Genomic DNA, 13,454 nt, shown 5'->3' on the forward strand with positions numbered 1-13,454 from the left:
TACCATTCAATGTTCTTCGCTCACCTTATTGGCACGAAATGGTTTTTGCCATAAATGATGCCCCTAAAGGATACAAGAGCCCTAGGTATGACAAGGCAAGAACCGTTGACCTTGATCATGAAAAAACAAAAATATCACATTCTTTGAATAGAATGACAAGTTCTTGGACTGACCATGGGGTGTCCATTGTATCTGATGGATGGACAAATGTAAAAGGCAAGCCATTGATAAGTGTTCTTGCTGTGTCTGTTAGTGGTCCCATCTTTCTAGCTGCACATGATTACTCAGACAAGTTCAAGACCGCCATCAACATTGCAGAAGCATTACTTGAAACAATTGAGCGTATTGGCCCATACAATGTCATCCAAGTCATCACTGATAATGCTCCTAATTGTAAGGCAGCGAGAGCAATTATTGAGGATAAATACCCCAACATATTTTGGTCTGGATGTTTGGTTCACACATTGAACCTTCTGTTGCATGATATTGTCAAGAACAAAAATGAACAATACCAATGGATTGGTGATTTGTACAAGAAAGGCAAACAAATGATAAAATTTATTACAAATCATAGCAATACCCATGGCCTTTTCCACAGTCACTCGAGATTGGAGTTGTTGAAGATTGCGAAGCCCAGATTTGGTAGCTATTACCTCACCTTCAATCGCCTTTTGAAGGTAAGAGAGGCATTAGCTAGCATGGTATCAAGTCCACATTGGCAGGTATTAAAGGAAAGGGCTACAAATGTAGCTGACATGGCAGGTTTTGAAATGGTGGAGGAGGCCGCTCTTGATGGGCAGTTTTGGACAAGTGTGAGGCAGGTATTGGATTTCACCAAGCCAATTTATCACATGATTCGGTTTGCAGATACAGACAAACCAGTGATTGGCGAGGTGTATGAGCAAATGGATACCATGTTGGGGGAAATAAAAGACATTGTTCATAATAGAGATCCCAACTTGTACAAACTGATTCATGATTGTGTGTGTGAACGATGGAATAGGCTTAATCTTCCACTACATTGCTTGGTGTATATCCTTACGCCAAAATACTACTCTACATATTGGTTGGGCCAACCTGCAGCAGGGGGTGGGGTTAGGACCAAACCCCATTTAGATCCAGAGGTAACTAAAGGATATTTGGAAGCATTAGAAAAGTTGGTACCTGACAGGGAGGAATGTGCCATTGTGCGCTTTGAAATAGGTAGATACTTCAGTGGCACTGGTTTGTATGGTAACTTCTATGCAATGGACGATAGAGATAGATTTGATACTCTCACATGGTGGGAAACATATGGTGGGCATGGACTTTTGCCAAAATTGGCAAAAAAAGTTCTTTCACAGGTTGTAAATACTTCTTCTGCAGAGAGGTGTTGGAGCACCTACAGCTACATACATAATGTGAAAAGAAACAGACTCAATGAAAACCGAGCAGAAAGCTTGGTTTATGTGCACTACAACTTGAGGTTGTTGAGTCATTACTGTGATCGGGCTTATGAGGATCCCACATATAGAATTTGGGACAATCACCCAGAGGATGACAATTTGGAGGATGGCATTGTACATATTGAAGAACTGGAAGAGGAACTTGTAAGGGATGAAGATGAAGCAGCTGCAGCAGCCATGCCACCTCCACCTCCACCTCCACCATCTAGTAGCAGTGCTCGAGGTCCGAGTCTTGTTCCTTTGCTGTCGCCACCTCCATCTACACCCTCACGTGGAGGTTCTAGTTCTGGTCGTCAGTCTGTGCGGGAGACTCCTAGAAGACCACCACGACCTGCTTATACTCCTGGAGACTCTCGTGGCAAGGGCCACATGTAGATTCTGATTTACAGTTTACTTGTCTTTTTTAGTTTCTATTAGACTTTAGTTTTCATAACTATTGAGTTTTGAGTCCTTGACTCTTGACTCTTGACTCTTTCATGTCATAATGATATTTTTTGTAAACAATATATCACTGTGACAATGAAAATTTGAAGTTTGAAGTTGGGCCTTGGCAATTATAACTCATTGGTAATGATGTGAATTATGAATATGATGCTTCGTGAAAGACTAAAGTTGTTTCATTTCATTTCATTATTCATGTTTCATTTTATAAATTTATAACATTTCATATCATGTTAACAGTTAGAAGTTAGGATTTAGAAATATCTTAGATATTACTTCTTGTAATGGTTAAACTTAGCTTACAAGTACAACTTTGGTGATCAATGATGATAAATGTTATTGAATTTTCAATTTTGAAATCTTGAAGTTGAAACTTTAAGATTGAATTTGATGAATCATGATTCATGAGACTCAATATGTTGCAGTTGTAATATGTATTTTACTAACTTGTGGACATGGTTGATGACAATTATAATTTCTAGATGATTGATGTGATATGGTTCAATGATCAATCTATGTTTTTTTTTTATGTTTTTTATGTCTAGTTCATCATTCTACGTGTTTTTGTTGACATATATGTATCAAAAATTAAAAAATATATATATTTTTAAAAAATCGCTCCCGGATTCGCTCCCAAACCAGGAGCTTCTAAAAATGGTTGCTCCCGCTCCCATTTTCGCTCCCGCTCCCGCTCCCAAGCAACATGGATTTGACATGTAATGGATGGAGATAATAGAGGAGGCCGAGACGAAACGGACGCATCGAAAATCATCGAAATCCGAGTTGTCAATTCTGAGATATTAATTTTTGAAGGTTGTGTGGGCTTGTGGCACAAAGGACAAGTCAACCTTCGCTTGTAGAGGTGCCGTTTGGGGCTAGACATTGCCAAATGAGATTTGTATACAAGAAGGGGAGTTAGACCTCATTTGCACACGTTCTAAGACCACCAATCCATCAAGAGAGCTCTGAAAAAGGGAGAGGATCTGAGGCAGGAAGAAAAGAAGGCCAGGAGCATGAGTTTGACAGACTTTTCTCTGTGATTAGGTGCGCATTTCTTGGCAACTAGGCCACAGGTCTGAGGCAGACTTCTAGATGAGCAGAGGACATGTCTTGGACAGATTTGTGGGCAGATTTGAGGCGTCTTCCTTGCCAGATCAGGCTGCAGTTCAGAGGTAAGGTTGGGTGAATTATGTGCATGTTTTTATGGTGTTTTTGTCATTTTTCTGGGCCGCAGAGAAAGGTTACTACAGCAGTAACTTTTGGTGACTGTTTGTGAAGGCCGCGAGGGCTACTGAGACCCTCTCTCCTAGCCACAGACATCTAGAGGTCACAGCCCAAACAGTGGTGGTTATCTTTGCTAGAGGGTTGGCTTGTATTGCTGTAGCAAGTTTGTACGTTGTTAGGTGGTTTGTGGAGGTTCTAAGGCCTTCAACAATGCATAAGGATGCCTAGAAGGACAGCAAGAACAAGCAGCCTAGATGGGAAAGGGAGTTGCAGTGAATTGGAGCAGAAGTAGAGTTGTTGTGATGCCCTAAATAGAGCTCAGAGATTGCACAGATCCCAAGAGAAGGTGGCAGCAGCAGGGAGTTGCAGATGTCATCTTGTTTGATGATTGGATGCTAGAGGATGAGTGTCCTAGGAGAGGGCTGATTGGTGAAGTCTGTTGGCAGCTAAGAGGAAGGGTGATCCTAGAGATTGGATGCCCTAACCAGTGAGCAGATGCTACAAAATGGATTGGCCACTTGTGGTCTGATGGAGGGCAACGTGAGAGTGGGCCAAGTGTCAACAGCGGATTGGACATTTATGGTTTGCAGGAGGGCAGCGTGATAGTGCTCAAGTTGGAGCCTAGTGTGCAGCACTTTGATGGACAAAAGTAGTTGCTAGAGTGGCAGAAGAAGAGCTCAAGGGTCTGATCAGCGAGGCACAGTTTTGAGTAGCCCTAGACTTGCCGAATGGAGAAGGACATCTACAGCAGAAGATGGGCAGTCCTCCTAGCCCCTGTTCATTGTGGGAGATGGACATCTTGCAGTGACAGGTCGCAGCCCTCCATGCCCTGTGTTAGTTTTCATTGGAGCAGCGCAGGGAGACCAAAGTGGGTTGAAGTCCCTCAGTAGCTGAGGAGCAACAGTGGGTAGTTGTGAGTTGTTCACAAATGAAGTTGTGAACAACTCAACAAGAGTCTTGATGTGTTGTGCCCTTGATGGACTAAGGCAAAACTATTGAGCAGATTGGATAGCCGAGGTTTAGTGGCCAGATGGACTTGGATCATTGATAGAGGCAGTGTTGCAGATTAGGAGATGAAGCATTGGGCAGGTATAGGGTACAACCGAGAGGAGTTGTGATTGCTTGCTATATCAGCCAAATGGTCAAAGTATCTTGTTGAGGGTAGATTGGTTGTCAATGGACTGACACCAAGCCCCAGTTTTGTATCTTTGTATCAATGGATGTATGAGGGCCATTATCCCTGGTACGGGAGCCCTAGACTGTTGTATTATTCAGTTGGATTAATATAACAAAGTTGGGTTATTGTACAAAATTGTGTAAAAAGTTGTCTATATTTTGTGCACTAGTAGATTTACTGTTGTTTATATTCCATTGTGCAAAGTAGCTTCGTTGTGATTCTTGGTTTGGCGGCGTCAGTGATTTAAGATTCTCTCCTAGACACCAATATCGTGGAAAAACAATAGTACCCACTTTTGGTTGGTAACAAGCCTTTCATTATATGTAACTTTCAAAGTTCAGAAATAATATGACATTTTTCTCTAGAAAAATATATTAAAAATATAAAATAAATAACATGAATAGACATATATAAAGCACTGTATATGCAGTACACATGTTATACAATCCATTTTATACCCAAATATATTCAAGGTGAAAGCCACCATACTGGTAAGGATACACCTATTACTCATCATTATTAATTCAAGAAAAATAGTAATACCAATCAACAAAGTCTTTATATTAGGCATTGATTTGCTTAGCCAAAAGAATCAAGCTAAAACCACAACACATTCCAATTCAACAAGAATACCAAGAGTGGAACTGCCAATAGAATCCACATGTATTCCATTTGCAAGAGATTACATTGCCTGCAAATGAGGATGAAAATTGGTCGCTACGATCAAGAAAATAAGGAAAATGGAATCAAAATGTTTGTCTGCTTGCCCAATAAGATGTCGCATTATGAAGACTGCCAACTATATACAATGTCTAGACTCTAAACAATAAGGCATGTGATGTTCCTAAGATAGTCATGCATCCAAGCTGTCAAATTTTAGTGACTAAACACATGAACATTTAATTTCTCACTGCATGGTAAAAAAACTCCTATCATCATTTTACCCTTTGTTATTTTCTTGTTTGAACAAAAACCCAATCCAATCGCAATAATAATGAGTTTCGGCTTTGTAATAATGAATGACCGTCAACTCATCCATTCTATGTTATCATAATATTTAGTTTGGTGGCATAAAAAAAATTTCTTATCATACAAAGTCCTAGATATGTTATAACTTATTACCAATTTAATATTTCTAAGATTAGACTTGAAAATAACACCTTCCTCAATTGCACTCGCAAATGTTGGCATTCAACCACATGAAGAAAGACATATGACACTTCCTAATGAGAATGAAATCAAAATATCAAACATAATGAAGTAATAATAATAATAATAGGAAGCATAAAAATATAAATAATAACATTCTAATTCAGCACACCTGACGTAAGTTCTCTGAAGCTTTCCTGAATGTTCTTGCTGCTACAAGCTTCAGATATGTTTCTTCAGAGAGTGCCTCGCCAGTTTCATAATGCTTAGCCATGCCCATAAGTGTCTGTCTGTAGCCAAAATAAGTGCAGGAAATAATCATAACATTCATTATTTACAGCTTAGGAAAGAAAGCAAAAAATAAATGCATTTGTCATATCTATATCAGACAAGTTTCAGGAACTTATACAACCTAGTCTACCAAATAGCAATTTGCATTGTATAGAATAAAACATCAATTCAAGTAAACCATTAAATTTACCTCAACTATGATCCAAGCTAAAGGATACAAATCTATGCATCAAAGGAAAATAGTTAAACTTTATTACCAATATGATTGGCTGAGTTTAATCTAGTTATCCAAAATTATGACTTCAGCTATATTGCAACTTATGTAGTTTTCCATTTCGAACTAATACATTAGTGGGGAATGGTACCAGGCTTCACACTTAACATATTTCCACATCTCCCACAATTGCTATTTAGAGTACTAAATAACAAAGTTCATAGCTGCTCAAACAATATTATAGATAATTTGTATTCAAATTTCACCAAACAATGTCAGTGAAAAACTCGTGCTTAAAGAATAACTCGAACAGGAGCAGTTCCAAATATTTATGCTTCTGTGCTACTTAACTAGAAAATAACAACTTGAAACTTTTCATGATATATATATATATATATATATATATATAACAACTCCATTATGTACTTGACTATTTTTCACAATCACATTCGTTTGGAAATAGTGAATCGTATTGTGTTATTGTAAGAAGGCCTAACCACTTTAAATTTGATCCTTTGAGGAACATTGCACTTATAGGACTCCCAGGATGAACTTTCATTATCAGACTCAACAAAATTGGCATCAATATTCTTCTAAATAGAGGTCAATTGTTTTTGTTCACAGCAATGTTGTTCACAGCAATTCTTCGAAGAGGACGCAGTAAATTGTCGTTACGCAGTTGCAGAGGTTGATTCAGCGTCTTGGAGGAGGTCAAATTGATTTGGAGGGGCTAGGTAGCTTCTAGGAGGTCAGATCAACTAGTAGAAGTGAAGGAATAAATTTACTGAAGGTTTGCTAATTTATGGCAACTAGTTGTATCACAGATGTCAGACACCATTAGTGTGGATCAATTACAGCATGTTCCTAGAGATCAGCAGATTGCAGATATATTCACGAAGGTTTTTGGTAGGGCAAAGTTTGTCTACTTTAGGGAGCGGATGGGAGTAGTGGAGAACACCTTCCTCGCTAAGAGGGAGTGTTAGTTTCTGGTAGCAGCAGAGAAATTTTCTAGTCTTTGTGGTGTCTACGAGGCTAAGGAACACGAGATCTCTAAAGCCCAGCAAAGGTTTCGCGAGAAAAGCCTTCAAGACACCGGAATTAGATTAATTAGCCAATAATTAAATATTCCTTAAGTCTAACTTAGGAAAGGTGGTTAATTAACTCAGATTAACTGAAGAAGGTCGGTTTTGCTCTAAAGACTTCCGCAAAAGTGATTTGGTCTAGTCAAGATGATTTCAACCATCAATTGAGATGTGACCATGGTCATTGGTTGTGCAACAAAATATTATAAGAGCAGGGTCGATGGGGTCAGAGAGAGTGGAGACACAAACTTGAGCAGTTCGACTCACCCAATTGCAGTGTTTCAGCAAGGCCACAATTAAAGCTAGGATGACACCGAGCAACGAGGTTTCAAAAGAGATTTGGGAGCAGGATTCTGAAGGAGATTTCCTCAGTATTTCCAGTGTTCAAATGACAAGAAGAGGAGGCCAAAATTATCTATAGAGGAGGCTGATTTTGCAATGCAAGTTAGCCAGTTTATCCAATGCAAGTTGCAAGAGAGACAACATTTCAATTTCCAATTGTCGGATCTATTTCCCGGAGGCAAAGCCGGTGGGTCTAGAAATTGCTGGAGGCAAAACAACTTGAAAGGAAGTATTCCCAAAGGATGTACGAATTTACTGGGACTAGTAGTGTGCATTCCACCCAGGCAGTGCAAATAGCCAGAGGACGTGCAAATTGGTTGGGAGAGGCCAGATAGAGGGAGACAGTGAGTCTCCAATATAGTTTTCCAGTAGAGATCAGTATTTGTCGGAGCTTTTCCAGAGAAAGGAAAGAAGTTGTAATTTCTCAAATTGCTAAACATAATAACAAAACCCTCATCTGTTGCACTGGTTTTCCCTTCGGGGTTTTCCAGGGACAATTGTCCAAAAATAACGGTGTCAAAATTATTGTGCGTGTGTGTGTGTGCATCATTTTCTCAGTTCCAGTGTTTTACTTTCCACAACATATTTTATTTTGTGACGATTTGAAGTAGTGGATTATTCATTATTTGTCGTAATATTAATTTATAGAAGACAAATAAACTGCACAAGTTAGAAGAAGAATTCCCAGTAGATGCAATCGCGGAAATTTCACATGCTCCAACAACACTAGAAATTTTACATTATGTGTTTCGTGGAGTATCATCCTCTTTGCACGCTCCTAGAGTATGCAAGTCTCTCCGTCCCTTTGTCCTTGAAATTTGCCATCAAAAGTACGACCCTCCAACAGACAATGTAAAGATTATCACTGTCAGAAGGTCACCAAATGTTAAAATTGGCAACTAGGACCAAACTCCATATGGGTCACCTTATTTATGGCAACTGACATTTTTCTTGGATTCCTCTCAGCGAGAGGTGTAGGATTGATCTAAAGATCATCCGATTCCGACATGTATTCATGGAGATACGAATTTATTTGTATTCTTGACAATTTGTTAAGGTCAACCAGCAAGCAAAACAGTCATTTTCACCCCCAACTATCCTCAACGTTGCATATAAAAGGAGGAGACCTTGGTGCATCATTTCACCATCGCATCCTCTCATCTTTCTCTCTTCTTATTTGATTGGGTACACATAAAGGAGCAGCATCTCTCGCACGTGTGGCAAGACGAAGTGGTTTCTGATTAGGGCAGCATTGACCTAGGTTGACCGAAGCTGCAGGGTGACTTTTTGGACAACGTTGACCAAGCATTGACTCTTCTCTTTTGCGGATTGGGTTAGGCTACCTCTCCTAGGCAAGCCGCAATTCTGGGCAGCAGTTTTGACCACATTTGACTCCACGTTGGCCATCGTTGACTGTCAAAGAGCTGACCACAGGGTTGACCAGACGTTGACTGAAGTTTGACTGGATTTTCGAACTGTTTTGGGTTGCCTCTTCTCGCAGTTGGAGGCCAAGTTGACTAGGATATTGACCAAGCTGATTAGAGGTCAAAAATGACATGTTTGACCAGCTTTGACTTTGTTGGTTAGGGTTTTGCAGTTGCTGTCATAAAATTAGAGAATTGTATATTTGTACTCTCTCTCTCTCTGTGCTGAATTATTGAAGAATATAAGAAGAATTGATCAAGGGTTTCCCCACATTGTGGTTTGTCCCTAGCTGGTGCCACATCTTGTGTCCTCTTGTCTTGGCTTGTCTTCTACTGTTTATGTTTATGCTCTGTCTGCATTTTACTATCATGCTGATGTGATTGCTAATCTGGAAATTGATATTGAGCTAATAAGAAAATTTGAAGTAAATTGCTCTTAAGCATAGAACATACCATTGTTGTCTAAAATTAACATGGTATCGGAGCTGAGGTGAAGACAAAGCCCAAGCAAGAGTGAAAGAGCAATCATTGAAGACAGTTGGAAAGGACAAAAGGCTCAATGGGTTCCTCATCCCACTTCTCGGCCGAAGACAAGCTCCGTGAGAAGTCTAACTACCACGGATGGAAGATGTCTCTTGATCTGACATTGGAAGAACAAGAAGTGTTGACAGTTGGACTATGTGAAGGGTAAAAACCCAGAGCCTCTGTCAAATGTACCGGCTGCTACAAAGAACAAGTACACTAAGGGTGAAGTCAAGGCAAAGAAGATTATCAGAGAATCTATTGACAAGCGTCCAATGGCCTACATCTCCGATTTAAACACCTCCAAGGAGATCTGCAACAGCTTGGTAAGCATGTTTAAGGTTAGTAATGCAAATCAAGTTTTGTTCCTTAAAAATAAGTTGAAGGATATTAAGAAGGGCAAGGACGAGGATATTCAATCCTACTTCTTAAGGATCACTGAGATCAAGAATGATATTCTATCGATTGGAGAAGTCATTCCTGATAGGGAACTAACTATCACTACCCTTGGAGGGCTCCCATCCGAGTGGTATATATTTAGAACCACTCTTCTCAACAATGACCGAGTTCCAAGGTTTGAAGAATTGATGTCGAGATTCATTCAAGAAGAGACAAGAATGCTAGAGCAAGGAATGCCTTCAAATAGAGGCAACCCCACTTCTTTCTCCTCCCATGCCAAAAGGAGAAATAATTCTAGGTCTAAAGGTCATTTAAATGGAAAGCCCAGATTGAAGGGTGGAAGGAAGGGAAGATGCTTTGTTTGTAATAAATTTGGCCACTATGTGAGGGAGTGTCCAAATAGAAAGGACACATCACATGATGACGATCACAATCACTCCAGGGGAACCTTCAACAACAACAATCAAAGGAATGGCAGGTTCAACGACAAAAGAAAGAGGAATGCGGGAAATCATGGAAATGGTCAACCCTCCAAGAAAGCAAGGAACTCCAGGTATGAAGAATCAAATGTTGTTAACAATAAGCAAGATGAGTATTATCTTATATTGACCCTCTCCACTACCTCTCCTCCAGACTCGTTTGGAAATTGGCTTATTGATAGTGGTGCCTCAAGGCACTTCCCAGGTTACAAGGAAGCTCTCTCTAATTTGATAAAGAAGGAAACAAACTTGGAGATTATTCTTGGAGACAATGCCACCTATCCCATAAAGGGTGTAGGGAATGTTTCCCTTCAATTGAATCAAGGTAACACGATCCATTTGCAAGAAGTTTTATATGTACCTGATCTCAAGAAGAACCTGGTGTGAATTTTGGCAATGGAAGACAAAGGCTACACAGTGGCCTTCATCGATGGAAAGGTATGTGTTTGGAAAAAGAATTCTAAAGATGCTTTTACTCTTGGGTTCCGGGTTGACTCTTTATATCAAGTTGGAGGAAGTACATTGGGGGCCATGTCTTGCGACACATCTCTACAATTTGAACTATGGCACCGGAGGTTTGCCCACCTTCATTATAAGGCTCTACCTGATGTGAGACAGATGGTGACAGGGATGCCCGAGTTCAAAGTAGAGCATGAAGGTGTATGTCCGGGATGTGCCGAAGGAAAGCTTAAAAGGGGACCATTCCCCTCAAGTAATAGCAAGACCTCTGATATTTTGCAGTTGGTTCACTCCGACATATCTGGTATGATGCCCATAAACTCTTTGGGAGGATATCTATATTATCTCACTTTTACAGATGATTATTCTCGCAAGACTTGGATCTACTTCTTGAAAAAGAAGGATGAAGTGTTCACCTGGTTCCGTCACTTCAAAGCCATGATCAAAAATCAATCCAAGAAGAGAATCAAGATATTAAGGACTGATAATGGGACCGAGTATGAGTCCAATGAATTCCATGACTATTGTAGAGAAGCTGGCATTAAGAGGGAGACCACAACGCCATACACTCCTGGGCAGAATGGTGTGGTTGAAAGGAAGAATTGTATGATTGTGGAAGTTGTTCATGCCATGCTCCATGATCAAAGGCTTCCGAAGTTTCTATGGGCCGAAGTTGTGAATACCGTCGTATATGTTCAAAACTTATGCCCTCATCAAGCATTGGACTCCAAGACTCACGAAGAAATGTTCACTGGTAAGAAACCCGATGTCTCTCATTTTAGAATTTTTGGAAGTCCCGTACACTTTCATGTGCCGAAAGAGAAAAGAAGCAAATTGGGTGCATCTGGAAAGAAAGGAATCTTTGTGGGCTATAGTGAAAATACTAAGGGCTATAGAATTTATGCGGTTGGTCAAAGAGAAGTTGAGATAAGTCATGATGTCACCTTTCATGAAGATATGGCTCTTAGCAAGGTTGACAATCTTCCTATTCCAAGGAAGGATAAAGAAGCTGACACCAGGAAGCCGGAGGAAAAAGAAGATGAAATGATGCCAGATGTTGAAGAACCTATGGATCCTATTGATCCTCCTCCTCTAGAGCCCTCCTCCTTTAGGAATAGGCCCTCATGGCTTAGGGGGACTCTCGAAGATGCTAAGAGACACATTGCACCAACGGGGACTTTCTGTGAAAGCAAGAAGCCGACTAGGTATCAAGGATACTTGACCATTATGAGCACTATCATTCAAGACGAGCCTACATCATTCGAAGAAGCCATGAAGCATCAAGAATGGAAGGATGCTATGAATGAAGAATACGAGTCCATCATGAAGAATGATGTTTGGGATGTGGTCCCCAGAACCCAGGACAAATCAGTTATCACCTCTAAATGGCTTTACGAAATCAAGCATGGAGCTGATGGGAGTGCAGAAAAGTACAAGGCTCGCTTTCTTGCTCGAGGCTTCTCTCAAAAGGAAGGTGGGGATTACGATGACATATTTGCACCTATTGCCCGATACGCCACCATCCGCTCGATCATAGCCCTTGCTGCTTCGCAAGTATGGAACCTACATCAAATGGATGTCAAGACCACTTTCTTGCATGGTTCAATTAAAGAGGAATTCTACGCGGAACAACCCGAGGGGTTTGAGATTCATAACCAGGAATCTCATGTATGCAGGTTGAAGAAAGCACTCTATGGGCTGAAGCAAGCACCCTGAGCTTGGTATGAGAGGATCGATAGCTATTTGATGAAGTTGGGATTCACTAGGAGTGAAGCAAATCCGAACCTTTACTTTAAGGTTGAAGATGATAAGCCTCTCATACTAGTGCTTTATGTGGATGACCTCTTTCTTACTGGTGCAGACCCTCTCATTCACAAATGTAAGAGAGAGTCGGCTTCGAAATTTGACATGAAGGACCTAGGACTGATGCACTACTTCCTAGGGTTGGAGGTCTGGCAAAATCCAAGAGAAAGTTTCCTATCTCAAGCAAAATACGTGGTGAACATATTGGAAAGATTTGGGATGGTGGACTACAAGCGTGTTACTACCCTGATGGAGCTTAACTTCAAGAAGTTATGCGGTAATGTTGCCGAACATTAATTGGGAAATGCTTCTAAGTATCGTCAACTCATAGGAGCACTGATGTTCTTGGTGAACTCCCGTCCGGATATGTTTTGCAGTCAACACGTTGAAACAATATATGGTTGAGCCTCATCACTCACATTGGATTGGTGCCAAGAATCTTCTGAGATATCTTCAGGGCACAATCACTCATGGACTGAGATACACTGTCGGAGATGTGAGGCTGCATGGTTATTCCGATGTTGATTGCGCAGGAAGTGTGGTGGATCACAAGAGCACTTCCGGGTGTTGTTTCTCTTTGGGTTCTACTCCGATATCTTAGATGAGCAAGAAGCAGAAGTTGGTTGCTTTGAGCACCGTTAAGACTGAATACATAGTTGCGAGTATGGCCTCCTGTGAAGCTGTCTAGTTGAGGAAGCTCTTCAGTGAGCTGTTTGGACATACGCTGGATACTACCATGATCCTCTGCGACAACCAAAGTGGGATCCGATTATTAGAGAATCCCGTATTTCATGATCACTCCAATCACATTAATATTAGGTACCACTTTATCTGGGATATCGTACAACGAGGAGCAATAAGGCTCCATCATATTGGGATTGATGGGCAGGTCGCCAACATTCTGACGAAGCCCCTGGGAAAGGTCAAATTCTTGACTTTCTGAGAATGCTAGGAGTCGTGGAGAGACCCTCTTATGAGGTTCCTGTATGATATGTACATTGAG

General features: G+C 40.6%; 1 protein-coding gene across 5 annotated transcripts in view; it reads right to left on the minus strand.

Annotated features, from left to right (window-relative positions):
* LOC149258306 (organellar oligopeptidase A, chloroplastic/mitochondrial-like) overlaps nucleotides 1-13,454 on the minus strand; it is a 403,930-nt gene that overhangs the window by 175,136 nt on the left and 215,340 nt on the right. For all 5 annotated transcript variants that reach the window (XR_016256794.1, XM_089415124.1, XM_089415109.1 and 2 more), the window contains exon 12: nucleotides 5,609-5,726. Coding sequence is in view for 4 of the 5 variants with exons in the window: in XM_089415124.1 (XP_089271250.1) it covers nucleotides 5,609-5,726 (118 nt within the window). In the remaining variant the exon portion in view is untranslated. The remainder of the gene's footprint in view (nucleotides 1-5,608; nucleotides 5,727-13,454) is intronic.

This window comes from Pinus tabuliformis, chromosome 6 (genome assembly GCF_031772625.1).
Source record: "Pinus tabuliformis cultivar Carrire ecotype Pingquan chromosome 6, CPIR1, whole genome shotgun sequence".
NCBI classification, from domain to species: Eukaryota; Viridiplantae; Streptophyta; class Pinopsida; order Pinales; family Pinaceae; genus Pinus; species Pinus tabuliformis.